Source organism: Grampus griseus (assembly GCF_964374135.1).
Source record: "Grampus griseus genome assembly, chromosome: 18".
NCBI classification, from domain to species: Eukaryota; Metazoa; Chordata; class Mammalia; order Artiodactyla; family Delphinidae; genus Grampus; species Grampus griseus.
In genome coordinates, this window is record NC_139012.1 from 3,624,691 (window position 1) to 3,643,985 (window position 19,295).

At 41.2% G+C, this 19,295-nt stretch overlaps 1 protein-coding gene across 1 annotated transcript in view; it reads right to left on the reverse strand.

Moving 5' to 3' along the window:
• Positions 1–19,295, reverse strand: part of MYO16 (myosin XVI) — a 424,969-nt gene that overhangs the window by 17,045 nt on the left and 388,629 nt on the right. Inside the window, exons 33-34 of the mRNA XM_082675412.1 lie at positions 14,783–14,941; positions 1,494–1,579 (exon numbers count right to left, since the gene is read on the reverse strand). Coding sequence (XP_082531538.1) covers positions 1,494–1,579; positions 14,783–14,941 — 245 coding nt within the window. The remainder of the gene's footprint in view (positions 1–1,493; positions 1,580–14,782; positions 14,942–19,295) is intronic.

The window sequence follows — 19,295 nt, forward strand, 5'->3', positions numbered from 1 at the left end:
TTTGCATTTGAAAACAAGCCCTCATTGAAAACTGGGAATGGAAAATTATTCCCGGTGGTCTTTCCCATCTCTCTTTGCATCTTAGCCAAATCCATGAAAGATCAGAGGGAAAGTTCCAGAGATGCCTATTTTATGCACCTTCTTTCAAAATTAACCCTTTTCTCTATGAACCCTGGAAAGGCTGTATCTATCACTGTGCTCTAACGTATAGGAGACGGTCCTATAATAAAAATCAAGCCAATGTTCTCTACAAGCAGGTTCTCCCGTGAATTATCATAGATAAAGCAGCTGTAATGCTTACAAGGTAAAGTAAATGCATCTCTAAGGAACAGAGGGGAGATTAGGACAATCTATTATTGCAAGCAATCAGCATTTTTTTTTCTATTTCAATGCCTATATATCAGCGTAAGTGATGTCAGCATATTGTCTACTGTAAGATTTATTTTTAAGATTAAATTATTGATTTTTCCCACTAGCTCATCAGTGTTATTTTAAAAATCTCAGCTGATAATATAACCGTGCCTATATAATGTCAAATGTTCAGATGAAAAAAGATCTTTGGCTGGATAATTGGTTTCATGAAAACATCTGAATACTTGACTGAGTTTTTAAACGATTTTAATGTAGATATTTGACAAAGCAAAAGTTGTGCTGTAACTTCATAAAAAATAATCTTGCTGCTAAAGCAATAATCTTTAATATATTGATAATAAAATCTTTGATACATTGTTGGTTGTGTACCACCTTCAAAGCAAAGTCATATTTTTTGAAGATACTTATTGAAGGCAGTATTTTAAAACTCAACATAAAAAGGACACTAAACTATTGATATGAATCCTTTATTCTTTCTACAAACACCAGAGTTTATTTTAAAGTGACAATCCTCTTTATTTTGGCAAAATTTTTGAGGCCAAACACATTGCACATACACGTGAAATTACTGAAGCACATCAGAAGAGTTTTGTGAACTGCAATCTCATTTTGATTTTGCAGTGTTCTGATCATATGATAGTTTACAAATGAATTTGGATTACATGGAATTTGAGGTGGAAACTGAGAGATAATGGCCATGAAACCACAGGGACTTCAAGCATTTTCTTTCCATGTTGTCCTCACTTACAGCCTTCCTATTTCAGCTGAGGTCCAATGCAGGAAATACTAATGCCATTCAGCAGATGCAATATACCCTTCACCTGACAGTGACTTTAAAATGCCACTACATAAATTATGTCAGAACAGTTCATATGAAACCATCTATTAATTTTTATTTGTTTTGAATGTTCTTCTTTTTTTGAAACCAGCAGAAAATAGAGAGCGGTCAGCTGATACAAAGGGAAAGAGAATGTTGAGGTGAAGAAACTCACAGCAGAGTTGAAAATAACTGTGTTCCCTAGTCCAATAAGAACAAACATTCTTGGTCACACCTTCGTGAATCTCTTGTAGGCATTTAACATCAATTACCATAGCAAAGGTAAGCATTGAGGGGTCATTACCTGAGTGGTGTGACTCTCTCTATGTCTCTGAAGGGAGGAGGTCCCACTCCCAGACAACCTGGAGAATCCATCGTCTTCAGGTAAACCTATGGAGGTCAACACAAAATAGCCGTTAAGTTGTGTGTTCTTTCCCCAAACAAAGTAAGTCGTGTACTTACTGAACAAATTAAAATGGTGACATTTCACGGATTGAAATGAAGGTCCGTAAACACTCATTGAAAAATAAATTTCCCAAGGCAGCATGGTAATACCAAGTATTGCTGGAGTTCCATCTAATCAAAGAGGAAATGTACTGACAAAAAAAGCTGAAATGATCATGAAGAAATATGTCATAATAACACAGACGTGGGCAAAGAAGTACTGGAGGGGAGAAGGAAAACTTTTCTAGAGGCTGCAAATAGTCTGATGAAACACTGATGGGGAAAGAGAAGCCTGTGGGCAACGAAGGGTAAATGGGTCCCTGGGGTGACAGTTTGCTTCCCATTTGTGGGGTAGCAGGGTGGCTGAGAAGGGATGGAAGACAGATAAGACACCATCAAGTCTACGTGTCAGATGAATTGTATTGACTATCGTTCATTCTACACCCAAAGGAAAGGAGGAGATTGGGTGAAATTCCACGCAGAAAAGGTCAGGGTAGCTGCCCGATCACAACAGACCAATACATAACCAACCCTATAGGCTCAGTGGCAGGTCTGAGGCAACTTATATCTCCCACGATACAGAAGTGCCCTCGAGGCTCCAACAGGTTATAGTAATTATCCCTCGTGACCCAAGCAGGGTTTTCAATCGTCAGCCTGGCTGACGTTTTGGGCTGTGTAATTCTCTGCTGGGGGTCTGTCCTGTGCATCTCCTACTCAGTTGTGGCAACCGAAAATGTCCCCAGACATTGCCAAATATCCCCTGGGAGGCAAAAATCATCCCTGGCTGAGAAGCACTCTGAGAGAGGGATCAATCAGGTGACTTACTGATAAAAATGAATGGACTAAAGAGTAACAACTGTCCAATGAAAGTTCAACCTAGACAACTTTAGATTCTGAAGTGATTGCTCCTCTCATCTGAAATCGTAATTAATCAGTATGGTATAACGGATTAAACATGTACATGATTCCTGATTTAAACATCATTAGAAAATCACTCATAGTTTTCCAGTTAGAGAGTTAGTTCTGCAGAGAAGTCCACGACATCCTGTTAACACATAAGAAGTCGTCCCAGTTGATCTTGATATATATACAAATACCTTGGCGTGGAAGGGTTAGTTCATTGAGACTGGGCAGGAGACAGCCAGTATCTAGGAAGAGATAGACATACGGATGTGTGGTCATGGGGGGACTGGGTCTTGGTCAAAAGTAATAGCAATGTCTAAAGTTGCCCAGGGGAATACTGTATCGTGATCCGGGTAGCAGGTGTGGGGAAGGGTCCAATCAAGCAGTGAGTGTTAGAGTGATCGGAATCAATACAGAGGAAGGGTGGGTGGAAATCCAAGATCACACACAGGTTGGCGTTCCAGGCAACTAGATAAGCATAGTCACAATAAAATGTATGTCCAGGTAGCAGGGCAAAGCTAAGAGTTTGGGATTCATGGGAGACGGGGATGAAGGGCCCATTGACAAGCAAGACAAATGTCTGCTGCTAGAGAATCCGGTTCACTGGACGTCTTACAGAGACTAGGAACCTGGGGAAGGAGAAGAGTGCTGTGATCCGTTTTTTAAAACGAAATGATCAATTAGAAGATTGCTCGCTGAATCCGAACAGAGAGTCAGCTTAGTGCAGATCCAAACTCAGAGCCAAGTCATTAGCATGAACTGCTCTACACAGTGTCAACTAAATAAAATTAGGGAATATCTAGGTCACCCTCTGAACAAGGCGCTGGGAAATGCGCCAAGACTCAAGAAAAGGTCTGCCTCCGAGGATCTCAAATCTTCACGGTAATGCTTCTTAAGCAGAATACACAACAGAATGACTTAAGGGTTCCACAGGGCACAGGTGGCGTTGAGATGGATCTGGAGAAAGCAGGGATTCACTCTGGGTGAGGGATTAGAGGAAGAGTGACGGTGGAGATGCCAAAGGCTGTGGACCTTCCAGGATGGGGAGGATTTTGAAAGGTGAGCGAGGTTGAGGAAGGTCAGCCTGGCCAAGGGAACGGAAGCGCTGAAACATCGTAACATGGAACACGAGATGTCTCCACGTCCTGGGGGTGGCCTGTAAGATGGCCGAAGTAGGGGGCCTGGAGGGTGTAGTCCAGAAATTAAAGGCGTCACCTAACACTTCACAGAATCTGGCGATATCTGAAGGCAGTGGGTAACACTGTAGACTTCTGAGAAGGGCTGTGGCACCAGGGTACCGAAGTGGTGGGTGCAAAGGCATCTCTTACCTGTCGACTAAAGAAGGGTCAGGACAGACAGAGTCAGTGTCGGGGGTGGGGATGGAAGGCTGGGTGGTGACAGAGAGAGAGTGACAGAGAAGAAAGGGGCACTGGAGAAATTCTGGGAATGTCATTTCCTCTTGGTGATGCAGGAGGTGAGGGGGCTCCAGGGGAAGATGACTCTGGGGCAGCACTGACCCTGAAGGTCATAGCAGGGAGGGGAGAAAGCCCGGTTATGGCGAATACGCATGGGAGTGTGAACCCGGAGGCGCAAAGGAGTAGCTGGAAGCACTGAAGGTGCAAAGGAGATTAGAAAAGGCAGCGTTTCTGTTTTTGGCCAACAAAACCTTTTATTTTGTTGCCATATTAGAAGCAGTACTTTTTAAAGGCAAATGATCTAAAAATGGCACCAAAGACACACGCCATGAAGGAAAAGAAAATGTATCAATCCTTCTATTCGAACCTTAAAAATAAATATACTTTAAAAATATCAAAAAAGTAAATTGCAAATTAAAAAAGAACAACATAGAACATTTAAATACACCAAATAAAAGGCTCTATTATTCTTAAAACATCCTACAAGTCAAAATAAAGGACCTACTTTCATATTTTAAAATATGGGCAAAGGCTCTGTACAGCAAATGAGAGACTTTAAGTGACCACTAACTAATAAACAAGTTTATTTTCATTAAGTATTCCAAGAAGTGCACATAAAACTACAATAATTAACCCATCTTATCTATCAAGACAACAAATATCTCAAGACTTTATTACAGAAATTTCGTACATATAAAAGCAAAGGGAATATGGAGTGAAACTCCATGGACCCATCGCCAAGCTTCAGGATTTTCAGTATTTCAGTCTTGTTTCATCTACTTCTCATTATCTTTTTTAAAAATTACAGAAATTATATTATTTCACCTGTAAATTCTTGAACTCGTGTCCCTCATGTAGCTAAGGGACATTGTTACACAGAGGCATCAGAAGAACCCCAGAGCCTTGGGGTAGAGAATCCCACTGTGCTTTCCCACGGGGTTGAAGACCCCTGATTGGTGCTGGCAGCACATTCAAGGTTCATCTGAAGCCCCTTATTTGTTGACTTCCATCGGAAGTGGGGCGTCCATCACAGAACCATTTCTCACACATACTTATAAACCTGCTCTAGTTTTCTCAGGGCACAGCCCTCTCCCAGACCAGACTCTGGGGCAATAATTCCCAGCAAACACTGTTCTACGCCCCTCCTTCCTCGTACTCTTTCTGCGGCAGCAACAGTGTGCTTCCCTTCCCTTGAACTCTACCCACATACCCCGACTTCCATTCATGCCAGAGGCTCCGAATCATAATGTCTGAACACCAGTGTAGACCATCAAAATGACCTGCGTGTTTGACTATACACACGTGGGTACTTGGGTCTATGTGTAAACGAGTTATAAGGCATTGATTCTAGTATTATAGCCTGTGTGGTCTTGGAGGAATTAATTCACTGCCTTACACCTCATCTATGTCATGTACATAATTCTAGTTTTTATTGGATAAATCCTCAGGGATCTTCTAGCTCTAAAATATCTAAGCCTTTTATGATATCTGTGTATAGGTAATATTTATTATTTATTTAGCTAATTTATTTAGCTAATATTTATTTAGCTAATTTTAGCTAGCATCATCGTACTGATACTAAATCCTCATAACAATCCCACAGGGCAGGTCCTTTGATTGTCCCCATTTTTAAGCTGAGAAAACTGAGAATTGGAGAGGTTAGGTCATTTTCTCAGGGTCATGGAGTTAGCGTGCATCAGCCCTGGGTCCGAGCCCAGGCAGAGAGGAGCCGCGCGACACCGCTAGGAAATGGCAGAGTCAGCAGTTCCGCCCGCCATTTTCAAGCCGACTTCTCGACGACAGTGGAGGACACTGAATTAAATGAAGTCCAAAGTAGAAACTATTCGGTATGACTTCAAAGCATCCTTAAGGAAACGGAGGGGCGGAGCAGGGCTTTCTGAATGCCTGAGGAGCTTGCTTTCTTGACAAACCTACGTTCTGCTGCTCAAAATAGATAATTGCACCAGATTCTAGATTGTCAAGTGAAGACTTGCTTCCCCTGGCGGGTTGGCTCTGAATCAGAAAGCAGTACGAATTCCAGAGAATCTACACAGTTCCTAGAAAAAAGATGAGGTTGTAAAACCTATATTTGAATACATTTCATGGATTCTAACCAAGGGCTCCTTCGCTAGGGGTCTGGATCTTTCTTGAGCATGAGTGGAAAAAGCCATTCTCCAAAGTTCCCAGAGTCGATGTGGTTTGGTTCAATAGCACTAGGTTCAATGTGGCCTTGGAGTCTATACGAATGCAGAGCTTCCGGTCTGGTAAATGGCCTCACCCAGTACTTTATCACCATAGATTATCCTTACAATGCACTGAGGACAAACAGCACAAATAAAGAAAGACAATCTTCAGAGAATGGTAAATGGAAAATCAAATGTAATGACTGTATTCTTTAATTGTCTTTTTTTTTTTTTTTTTTTTTTGCGGTAAGCGGGCCTCTCACTGCTGTGGCCTCTCCCCCCGCGGAGCACAGGCTCCGGACGCGCAGGCTCAGCGGCCATGGCCCACGGGCCCAGCCGCTCCGCGGCATGCGGGACCCTCCCAGACCGGGGCACGAACCAGCGCCCCCTGCATCGGCAGGCAGACCCCCAACCACTGCGCCACCAGAGAAGCCCCTTTAATTGTCATTTTTTCTGAGGCCCAGCCATAAAATGTGTAGTCATCACGCAGCAAGAAAGAAAATCATACTGAACATAAAAATGGCCTGGATAGAATCTGTCATATCCTTACTTCCCCACTAAACATCTTTAGATTCACAATATTTTGTCTGCTATAACTACAACGTTCTAGCACTAAAAACTGTTCTCTAATCTAATGATAAATAACCACAAGTCCAGGGAATAATTAAATATACAAAAAAAGATCTAAGTCTGTGTTCGCATCAGTAAAAGGATGGCAATTAAAGTAAGTGATAGCTATAATTACCCACACATAACTATATTTCAGCAAATGAACAAACAGATAATTATTTCTGGGAAGCAGAGGTAGCACGCAGATACTGGCATTCCAGAGAAATCGTTTCCTTGAAAATAACACTACTTCTGATTCAATGAAAACTTCAAGTTATTTTAAACATTTATTCCCATCTCGTGCCTTTATTTAGTAAGCATATTGACTATACGCTGTGAATTGGGAACCAGTACAACTAACCGATTTGAGTTATAATGACCATGTATATATCATGTGCTGTACATATATAACATCTGATCAGTTTTTATCATACCGACCAGGAGAGGCTTTCTGACTCTGGTCCCGGCATAGGACTTACTGGTTCTTATGAAATAGGCAACATGATTCCAATCAGTAAATGCTGTTACTGAGTGCCTGCCTGAATACCCAGAGCATTGTGCCGGTATTTTAATAGTCATGGGAAGGTTTCAGGAGCCCAGAAGCTCATGGTGTCCACACAGGTAAATCAAAATAAACATGTCGTGTTGCTTTGAAAGACTGAAATCTCAATTGAAATAATTTTCCTTTTGTGCGCATAACTCGAGATTTTCAAGTGATCTTCAATGAACAACAATGCAGAACTAGCTCTATTTTAAAATCTGGTCTCTATGAGCATTTAAGGGATAACGTGTAAATCTCTGCTTCAGGGTTTGAACATACGCTATCAGTTACATACTGAAGTTTTGAAGCCTGATATTCCTAAATATTGAATTTTATATGATTAATTTCAGGCAACATACTCCACAAAAATTTCCATTTGGTCTAGAGGGTTTTTTGGTTTGTTCTGTTGGTTTTGGGGTTTATTTTGATTTTTAGAGTAAGACTCAGAGTTTTTTGTGTTAAGTTTTCTAGGACCATTTACCAAGCCATAGCTTTTGGCTTTTGACTCAAAACACAGACAAATTAAATATTTTGGTAAAGGGGAGTGCCTATTTTCTCTTTCCTTGTGGTAGAATAAGATCACCCAAGGTGAGCTAGGGAGGATGGCGGGGAGTAAAAATTTAATAAAAATGAAAGGATATATGGTTACCTTTTTAAATGTTTTTGCATTCAGTTTTGATCATCCAATACATTTTAAATTCCCTTATTGTTTAGCAGCTATCATTAAATACTCCAAAATTGAAAATAAAAAATGAATTAATTACCTTCTTACTAGATACATGCAACCTTTGTGAAATATTCTCTTATCACATACTTGTTGACTTACTGCTATCACTCAAATTCCATTGTTATTATTTTAAGAATATTGAATTTCAGTATAAGGGTATACAATGTTTTTGTTATCCTTTTTGTAAAGGGTTATCATCAGAGATTTCAGAAAGCAATGGTTTTAAAAGAAAGATTATATCTCCATATTTCCATCTAAACACACACACACATAAATCTGAACGTGACACATTAACATGGAAAGTTTTACAAAATGTCTATTTTAATCAAGTTGGAGTAATCCATCATAAACACTCAGTTTTATTTTAAGGATAGAAAATCAGGAGGTAATTCTAACATCCAACAAATAGGGCTGGGTTATTTTAAATCATGTTCGTCCTATCTGATGAGATGCTATGCATCCTGTACAATTAACGGCCAACTGTAAGCAATGCAGATCTGCGTTTGTTGACCTAGAGATAGACCACGTGAGATTTCTAAGGGAAAAAAGCAGATTGTTAAAACCACATGTACAGTATAACTCAAGCTTTATAAAAACAAAACCAAACATCTTATATAAACACACACATATACTTGTATGAAAAAAACCAGAGTTCTACACAGTGGAATATTAGACACGTTTTGGGTATTTCTGGGTAATACAAGGAATGGTAGGTTTTACTCGTTGTTTATTCTTTCCTGTATTTTCCAAATTGTCACATAAAACATGTACAGCTTTTATAGCCTGCATAAAATTAAAACGCCAGATGAATAGTAATATGTTGTTGAAGAAGAGAGGAGAAAACTTAGGAAAGACCCATGCTCTGGGAGCCTGGGAACCGGTACGTCTGTCTGTTCTTGGTAACTGCAGCTCCTTTCCCTAGAAATCTTTACCGCAGGTATAAAAATCCTTCTGTATCCTCCCAGTGTCATTTCCTCCCATCGTACCAAAAAGCCTCTGTCTTACGAGCCAAATACTTCCAACCAATCGTTACATGGAATCCCTGCTTCATATGGGGGGAGGGGAAGCATTCAGAAACACTTTGGGGCTTTTTCTCTGTGTGTGTGTGATGAAAACAATCCTTTTCCTGCGTGCCAACAGAACACTCCCGCATTACCCTGGGGTCCTTGATGCTAAGCTTGAACAAGCCCTGCCCTAATCATCTATCCACCCCATGACTCCTTCCAAGTAAAGCGCGACTTGTGATGAGAATCGCCTGGCTAGATCTTCCCCAAGACCCATTCGCCCCCTCCTGCTGGGCAGGTCAGCAATGAACATTCTTGGGTCAGCAATGAACATCCTTGGGCGAGCAACGTGCTCAGATGAAAAACTACATCCCCCGACCTTACTTGGACCTGGAGGGAAGCCAGAGATAGGATGGTGAAGCCAGAATCTCTTGACGGCCATGGAGTACCACCATCCTGGCTACCTAACAGCCATTCTGAAATACCCTCCCTCCCTCTTTCTCTCCCATTTTTTTTTTTTAAAGTGAGGAACTGTAACTACCACACAAGTCAAGAAAGAGAACATTGTCCGTTACCCAGAAGCTCCCAACATTCTCTCTCAAATGGGTATTGGCTCTTTCTCCTCTGAAGGAAATCCCTGCCCTAAGCTTCCTGGTGATCCTTTCACAAAGCTCCGCCTCCCGGTCAGCCAGTTCTGAAATTCTATAGGGTCTGTAGTAGGATCACGTGGCGGTTTTAATGTGCATTTCTCTAATTACGAATAAAGTTGGACATCATTAAAAATGTTGACATGCCTTTTCATTTGTCCTTTCTGTTTTTCTGTTCAGTAGTTTTTGTTTGTTTTTAAGTAAACTCTGAATATGGCCCTTTGTTGGTTAAATGTGTTGAAAATATTTTATCCCATTACATACATATACATATATATATGTGTGTGTGTGTGTATATATATATATATATTTTTTTTTTTCCTTTACGGTTAGCACTTTTTTGTATCCTGTTTAATTTAAGAAGTCCTTTCTTTTCCCATCTCTGAGGTTAAAAAATTATTATTCTATATTTTCTTCTATAAAGCTTATTTTACATTTGACGTTTAGATCTAAAATCTACCAGGGATTGTGTGTGTATAGTGTAAGGTAGGGGTCAAGTTTCATTTTTGTTCCTCACGTGGACAGCAATTGATTATTCTTCCTCCAATGCCAATTCTGTCATAAATTAAGTGGTTATTTATGCAAGCTGGGAGAGGTTTCTGCTTTAATTTTTTTTCTTCTCCTTCTTCATTCTTATTCTCTGGAAGAGTCTGTATAACACTGGAATTATTTCATCCTTAGAATTTTGAGAGAACTTACCAGAAAAATCATTTGGGCCTAGAGTTTTCCTTGTAGGAAAGTATTCATTTACAAACGCAATAATTTAACATTTACATTACTATTTAGCTCTCCTATTTCTTTTCTCTATTTTGGGTTAGTTGTAATTTTTTTGGAGAAAAGTATTCATCTAAATTCACAAATTTATTTTGCCATAAAGCTGTTTATAATATAATCATTATCATTTTTTTAATTTCTGGAAGATCTGTGGTGGGTCCCCTTTTTCATCACAGAATTGGCTACTTGTGTCCACTTTATTTCTCTATCACCCTTGAAAGAGAATTCTCAATTTTATTAATGCTTCAAAGATTTTTTTTTCAAAGAATTAACATTTGACTTTGTTGCTTATTTTATATTTCAGTAACTTAGGTTCTTGTCTTTCTTGAATCTATTGATTACTCAGCAATGTAATTTTTAACTTCCAAACAGAACTGTTGTTGTTTTTAATATGTGCATGCTGTATCTTTTCCTTTTCTATCCCTCCACATTTAAATTTTCAGCATCCTCGTGTATTACATGTTTTCAGAAACTTTAAGCTTTAAAATATTGTATTAATTGATTTTTAATGTGAACTTACACTAAATAAGAGTCTTTTAAAGTTTAATGGAATTCAATTGAGTTTAAATTACTTTCACGTATGCGTTTTTGTCTACCATCCGAGACTTTTCAATTTGTCGTACCTTGAAGATATTCCTATTCTGCCCCTTTTGCTATCTTCTAGGTTGATTGACTTTTTATTATTCTATTTTACTCTAATAGTTTGGAAATTATACACCTCTCTACTGTTCTTTCAGTGGTTACCTTTGAAATTATAACCTGTTAATGTGATTTATCAGTGTATAATAGTAAATATTATTTTTACCCCCTCCTACCTTTACTTAGTTTTTTATTGTTCATTTTTCCTTCTTTTACCTGAGCATGCTGGGTCTGCCCATGTTTAATTCTTTCAGTTTTTGCTTTGTTTTGTTTTGATAAGATATCCTTAACTCTCTTCATTCTTACAGAAGTATTTTACTGTTTGTAAAATTCTAGATTGGCAGTTACTTTATTTGAGCATGTTAAATATGTTATTTCATTGTCTTTGGACTTCCACTGCTTCTTTAAAGGTAATTTGTCTTTTTTTTTCCTTTTTAACCTCTGGCTGCTTTTAAGATTCATGCTTGCTTACCAGTGTCTCACTATGATATGCCTAGGAGTATTGTTCTTTGTATTTATTCTACTCAGGCTTTTTTTTTTTTTTAAACAAAAGTGACATTTACAGAAAGAGAGATTCACCTTTATTCTATGCACCTGCCTATAAATTTATAGGAACACATTCATTCCTGTTTGTCAATACCACCACATGCCCCTCTGTGGTCTGCTGTGGTCTGAATGTTTGTGTCCCCCTAAAACTCATATGTTGAAGCCCTATCCCCCAGTGTGGTGGTGTTAGGAGGTGGAGCCCTTGGGAGGTGATTAGGTCATGTGGTGGAGGCTCCATGAATGGGATTAGTGCCCTTATAACAGGGACCCCGGAGAGCTAGCTCCTTCCTTCCACCATGTGAGAGCAAGCAGGAAGCTGGCAATCTGCAGCCTTCAAGAGGGCTGTCATCGGTGTCGGCACCCTGACCTTGGACTCCAGCCTCCAGAACTGTGGCCAACACATCACTGCCCTTTACAGGCCCCCCGGCCTGTGACATTTTGTTACACAGCCCAGCTCTGGCCACTGCACCCAGCCTCTGGCAACCACTCATCTCTTACTGTCCCTGTAGTTTGCCTTTTCCCAAATGTCATATAAATGCAATCATACTTAGAGTCTTTTGATTCTTTTTTCACTCAGTGCAATGCATTTGTGATGCATCCATTTTGTCATGTGTAATAATGGTTCCTCCTCTTTTATTGTGGAGTTGATCCATGCACTGGTCAGCCTGTGAAATGCTCCTGATGGGCCCACCCAGAGGCACTCACACCTCATGTAACCTCTTCCCACGATTCGACTGGACATATGGCCTGAATCCAACAAGCCGGATGAGGTTGGAGTGCTGGCTGTCCCTTCCAAGAGCAGCCGTGCAGTGGGCGTGGCTTCCATCCTGGGTGCTCTTCCTTGCTTTCCCATGGACCGCTTGCTCTGGGGGAAGCCAGCCGCCCTGTTGTGAGGTCTCCCTTGTGGAGATGCTCCTGTGAGTGATGTTGAAATCAGACCATCTTTCCAACCAGCCTCAAGATGACTACAGTTTTGACCGATAGCTGATCGCTTCCTCGTGAGGGACCCTGAACCAAAGGCACTCAGCTCAGCTGCACCCAGATTCCTGACCCACAGAAACTACAAAACAACAGCCTCTAAGTTCTGGAGGGTAATTTTTACACAGCAATTAATAACGAATACAGTCCAGTCACCAACTGAAGGACAATTCATTTATTTCCAGTTTTAGGTGATTATGAATAAAGGTAGGATACACATTTGCATACAGGTGTTTATATGGACGCTGTTTTCATTTCTCTTCAGTAAACACCCAGGCTGCTGGGTCATATGGAAAGCGTATGTTTATGAGAAACTGCCAACTTAAACCTGTTTCTTAGTGCTTTCATCAGTGTTGGAGAATTCTCTCCCATTTCTCACCAGATCTTTTCTCTTGCCCACAGAGGAGAATTCTCTCCCATTTCTCACCACATCTTTTCTCTTGCCCACAGACTCTCTCTCCTTTCCCCAGAATTCCAAAAACAGTTCTCAGCATATCCTTCAGGTCTCTAAACTATGTTACTGGAATATAGGTTCTAAACCATTTTCTGGAATTTCCACTCTTCTGCTTCTTTGCGTTTCATTCTTGATATTTTCTGACTTGTCTTCCACTTCCCTAGGATTTTTTTTAATGGCTGTGTCTAATTGACTTTAACCTCATCCTCTATTGTACTTAGTTTTATGACTGCATTTTTCAATTTCAGAATTTCCATTTAACACATTTTCAAGGTTTCTGATTTCTGCTGAGATTCTCATTCTTTTATCTCCTTAGGCCTAGTAAACATACTTATTTTAAAGTATATGGTTTTGAACTCCAATCTTTTGAACCCCCATGGATAATACACTGCAATGGATTGCTATTTCTGCTTGTAATTTTCATCTGCTTTTGTGTCCTCATGTGCCTGGTTCTTTTTGATTATGTGTTGAACTTGGTATTTGAAAAATGGTTTGTAAGAACATTCTGAAGTCTAGAATACTGTAATTGTCCTTTGGGATAGATTATACTTTTTTTCTCCCAGGTACCTGTGGGCCCTGTCAATCTTGGAGGACCTCATTCCTGCCCCAGGGATTGAGAAGATTCATAGCTGAGCTGGGGTTCCTGGTTTTTCTTCTGACTCTCAGGATGGACCCTTCAAGGCTTCACCCCAGGGCCCTGGCAGGTGCTGGACTCAGCCTGTCCCCACAATCCTAAAAGGCACAGCCAAGCTTCTCAGCTACCTCCTGTGGACTCAGTGAATGCCCCCAACGTCCTTCAGAGAAAAGCCTAGAATATAGGCTTCTTTGCTTGGCCTTCATTGCATCCCATGCCCACCTTCTCAGTCTCTTCAAGAAAAGATTGGTCTGAATTTTCCCTTCAGACAATACTAGAAGCCCTGGGCTTCTTCTAGTGTGGGAGGAATAAGCTACTTGTTTAAGCCACTATTAGACAGGGTTTGGATACACACAGTCAAGCCAATTTCTACAGGATACCTTCACTGATACACTCACATCGAACACCTAAAGCCAGTGTGGTGTTTACCATTCCTTCAGTATTATTTTCCTTCACACTTTTGAGGAATGAAAAGAAAAAGGGGAGGGGGGAGGGATAAATTAGGAGTTTGGGATTAAAATATACACACTGCTATATATAAAATAATAACCAACAGAGACCTATTGTATAGCACGGGAAACTATACTCAATTGCTTGTAATAATCTATAAGGGAAAAGAACACACACACACACATATATATATACATACACATATACACACACACATATATATCTGAATCACTTTGCTGTACACCTGAGACTAACCAACATTATAAATCAACTATATTGCAATAAAAATTTTTTAAAAAATAAATAAATTTTTAAAAGAAATGAAAAAGATATATTTTTCATTAAAAATACTGTTAGAGCATCCATCGCCTCCTTCTGCCCAGTATACCTCTCATTTTATACTGGTTTCCACAGACCAAATACGCCATAAAAATCTCTGAAAAGTCAACTAATACCGAATGCAATTTGAATTCTTTAACTTGAAAATAAGAAGTTGACAACACACCCTAGAGTGATATTTCATACTTTATACCCTTTTCCAGTTTTTAAGCCTACTTCATTTTTGTTTTAATTCCATTCTCCCTAGAAAGTTGATACAACTTAGAACGTATATCTACTTACTTCCGGGTGTAACGAAGTGCTTACCGTTTGCGACGGAATTTCCATTTTCGGCAGTGATCGCGCTGGAGAGTGAATTAGATAATTGAATCCCATGGTTATTCGCATTTCTATCTTGGGTCTCTGATGCGATTTCTGATGTACCAAGATCATCTCGGCTAGTAAGGTTCATGTTAGTTTCAAAACCTGAAACAAATTGTAAAAACAATTCTTCTTTTCTGATAAAGTGTACTGAGCAAGTTGAATCAAATAGTGGAAGGAAATAATAAAACTTATGAAAACAAACATTAATTATGTTTGAAACAGTAAATTAATAATCACCCTTAATCAAACGTATAGCTTACAAAATATTCACCAAATTTTGACATAATACTGTTAAACATAATGGGATGCATTCAGTGGCAATAATGAATTTCATAACTTGTTATTTTCAAACATTATTATGAAATCTATAAAGAATTTTTGATGTCATACGTCTAATTACTTGTCATTACAGAACTGCCTATCTTGGGAAGGTTATCTCCTAAAAGAAGCATAGCAAGTTATTCATGTTTCAGAAATTTTCTGAGTTTTTAAATGAAGTGGAGCTGAGGCAACCTTATAGCTTTGAAAAAAATGTAACAGATATATTTTCGCTACTGTTACAAAGTTTATTATCCACTTAGGAATACTAAACTTCAAAATCCTACTTCTGCATTCTCTACAGTAACAAAATTACCTAAATGTTTAACGCATGTGCTGTACTGAGTTCTCTGAGGTGAAGAACACAGACGCCACTGTCCAAATTAGGCTGAAGAGCTGAAAGACGCGCTCCCACCCTCTGGGGAATTTCCGTTCACCATCAGGGATTTGCCATGTTGCTTCTGCCCCTTGTCTGCGGTGCTTAGTAGGTTCTGGGTATCTCTTAGTCAGACTGTTCTGAAGTTTTAGGCCAATACATGATTCAAAAAGGATCATAAATGTAATATGCCTTATTATATTTTACGGATGGAGGAACAGTTCACCCACCGTGATGGCAGAAGGAAGCAGGGGGCCAGCCCCCCCCAGAGCTCATCTCCAAGGCTAGGCTTGACAGCATCCTAGCTCTCCCTCCTGGATGCTGTCTCCCCTTGCCCTTGAGACTTGCACTCAAATAGCACCCAGGCCCTCAGCATTTACCCAGATGCTCACACTGCCACGTTCTGATGCTTGGGTTGCGCATTCCCTATGCCTGGGACCCCTCTCCCCGCTCAGCCCTCTGCCCTCCCCACCATAGTAATCTTGTTCAGAGCATCTTCTGTGCAGCGCAGTGGCCGCTCCTTTACAAGTGAGCGGGTCTGGTGTGCCCAGACAGGAGGCCGTTCTGGGGCTTAGAGAAGGAAGAGTTGGACAGATAGAATGAGGGCAAAATGAGCAGGGCTTTGACAACCAGGTGGAAGAGGTTCTATTTCCACGACCCAGAGAGTAGCTCCAGACTCCTTGCATTTAAGAAACAAGTAAAAAGGCTTTGGCCAGGCCAAGGCGGGCATCGCAGCCAAGGAGAGGTCGGGGGAGCTTCACCATCTCAGCTCTTGATGGCCAGAGATTATTGAATGGGCTGGAACTGAAAGAGTATCTATTCAACTTGGTCAACTCTATTTTGCCTTTTTAAAAATCATCTTCTGAAAATTAGTAAAACAGGTTTGGTGTTAAAGCTATCTCAAGACACAGACATTCACCTGCTTTTATTTCTCTTTAAGCTTTTTTTTTTCACTCTTTAATTCAGTTGTTTATTGAATGCTTCCTCTGGCCAGACTCTCTCCACTAGCTGGAGGTCCAGAAATGAGCAGACAGGTAGCTTGGAGCGTCGCCCGCGGGACCGTGATTGACAACAAACAAGCAGAGGAACGAGCAAGAAGATGAAGGAACTTGGTGGGCTCCCAGCTGGGTGGCAGTGGGTCAGGGAACCTTCTCCAGGGGGTCTTGTTTAGGCTCAGAGCCTGAAGCAGGGCGGAGCACCTAGGTAACAGGGACGTCCTCTTAGGTCTGGCAGTACAGGACCCAGTACTCTGAGACACTGTGTGAACTCCTGGTACGAGTATGTGATGCTAGCTTCCCCCAGAATGGATTTCTATCTCATAAACAACTGCTATATGTAAACTATAGTCGAACCCTCCATTTTTGCTATGAAAGTTAAAAAAAAAATCTTCATATGTCCAATCAGCAGGTTCACTTGTAGCCAAAAAATGTTTGAAAATGTGTCTCAAAACTTAGGCTGTGATCCTTACGTTATCTACTAACATTTTCTCTATGTTTTTATCGTAAGAGCGCACGTCTGTCTATTCCAAGGATGGCTCTGGATTGGAATAAGGGAGCGAGTCATTCTTAAGATGGAAGAATAAGTGGTCAACCTGATGACAATTATTCACACTGTTCTTACGGTAATTACCATCTCCTGCACGTTTATTATGTGCTAATCCCCTGCTAGAGGTGGGGCTTGACTTACTTCTCATTTTCATAACAATTCTGAAGAGCTGTCACTCCCTCGCCTGTTTTTGAGATGAGGTCACTGAGGCCTGAGGAGGTGAATTTACCCGCGAACATTTCACAGTGAGCCGGTGTGTTGCCGCTGGGTTTAGACCTAGGTGTGCAGGGTTCTGCCGTCCACCCACACCCATTCTTTGGCTTGGCCCCTTCCGTAAAGGCTTTCTTCCTTATTTCCTTTGCTGATGTAAAGAATAAACCATCTTCTTTTCTGTGCCTTTATCACCCATGCCTCAGTGGTAATGAACTGGGAACCCCAGCTTGAAAAACTGTCCTCTAGACACTGAAATAGAGTTGCGACATCAATCTCGACATCGCCACTTTGGGGTTATGCTCATTCACGAATATTAACCGAGGGATTCTTGGTCACTACATTCTGTGTCAGCCTCTTCTCATAACACCCTGACTCCACGCTGAACCCGTGCATGAGAGCCTGTGCCCCAACTTGTTCATTTCTCGATTCAACCCCAATGAGGTTCTGACTCTCAAAAATTTGATTTTGCTGTGAAGTTGTCAGTTTCATGCAAGAACGGTTGCAACATTCCTCGTCAAAAGGACACCCATTATTTAAACACCAAAGGAATTGCAACGGCATCCCGTCAAGAGGACCCTGGCGTGAAGTCTGAAGAAGGCTTGGCTATAAAAGTGCAGGTTCAGGATGCAGATTTTGTGGAAAATTTAAAAAAACAACACAGATCAAATACAGTCATCAGGTTTGTTCATGCCTCCAAGCCGTGGTCATCAGGGTTTTGAGGGTGAAGAAAAGTCACACCAAAAGAAAATATTTGAGATTCTCGATGAATCTAAGCAAACAAGTAGGGAAGTGAGGGCTGGAAAATCCCACATAGAGATTTAAGGGTGTGTCTGAGTCTTTTATGTATCTCTGCGTCTTGTGAAATCAGTGGCCTGTGTATTTCAGGGGCAGCCTTCTGATGGGCGCATCGTAACATTAGCTAATTCGAATTCCTGTGGAATTTTCTTGCAGCCTGTGAACAGGGTTTCTCTGTGACCGCCCCCTGCTTCCTGGTGCTGTTCTCACAGGTACAGGAAAGATGAATCACATCGGGGGATGTGACTCAAAGATACAGTCTCAGTCTTCACATTAAGATATGATGATTGAACACAAGTACGCAATGAAGACGCATTCAAGTTGAGTATGAGTCGAACGAGACAGTTCTACCAAATCTCGAAATATGCATGCAAAGACAATTCAGTAGCCTAGTGCTAGCTTTTATATAACCAGAGTATCAGGCTGGGTGGGCGTGATGTTTCGAAAACTGTGGTTTTCAATAGGAGATGATACTGCACCCCACACCCGTCCCCCCCACCTACGACCTCTCCAGGGGACATTTGACACTGTCTGGAGACATTTTTGGTTGTCACACCGGGGAGGTGGGTGCTACTGGCATCTAGTGGGTAGAGGTAAGGGACACTGCAAAATGTCCTACAATGCACAGGACAGGCCTCCAGGATGAAGACTGGGGGACAAGACACCTGGCCTGGGATGTCAATAGGGCCGAGGTTGACAAATCCTGCTTTAAAAGCTAAGTCATGGGATTTCCCTGGTGGTCCGGTGGTTAAGACTCCACGCTTCCACTGCAGGGGACGCTGGTTCGATCCCTGGTCGGGGAACTGAGATGCCAACGTGTCACGTGGCGCAGCCAGAAGAAAAAAAAATTTTTTTTTAATTAAAAAAAAAAGCTAAGTCAGTTCACACCATTTCCCACTCACATCTCTCCACCGGTTTCTTATTTTGCTCAGATCACGATCCAAAGGCTTCCTGAGGCTGAGGGACCCTCCAGGACCCCGCTCCCTGCTCGCCTTGGACCTCATTTCCAACTGCCCATCTGCCGCACCCGTCCCCAGCCCCACCGGCTTCTCTGCATCCCTCCACTCATCCTCTCACTCTCCCGGAGCGAAGCCAGGGGCTCTGCGCTTTGTTCAGGGCTCCGCGCAAACCACCCCGAGCAGAAAGGCCTTCCCAACCACCTTCCGGAAAACGGCACCCCTCCCCCTTCCCCAGGTCAGTTTCTGTCCT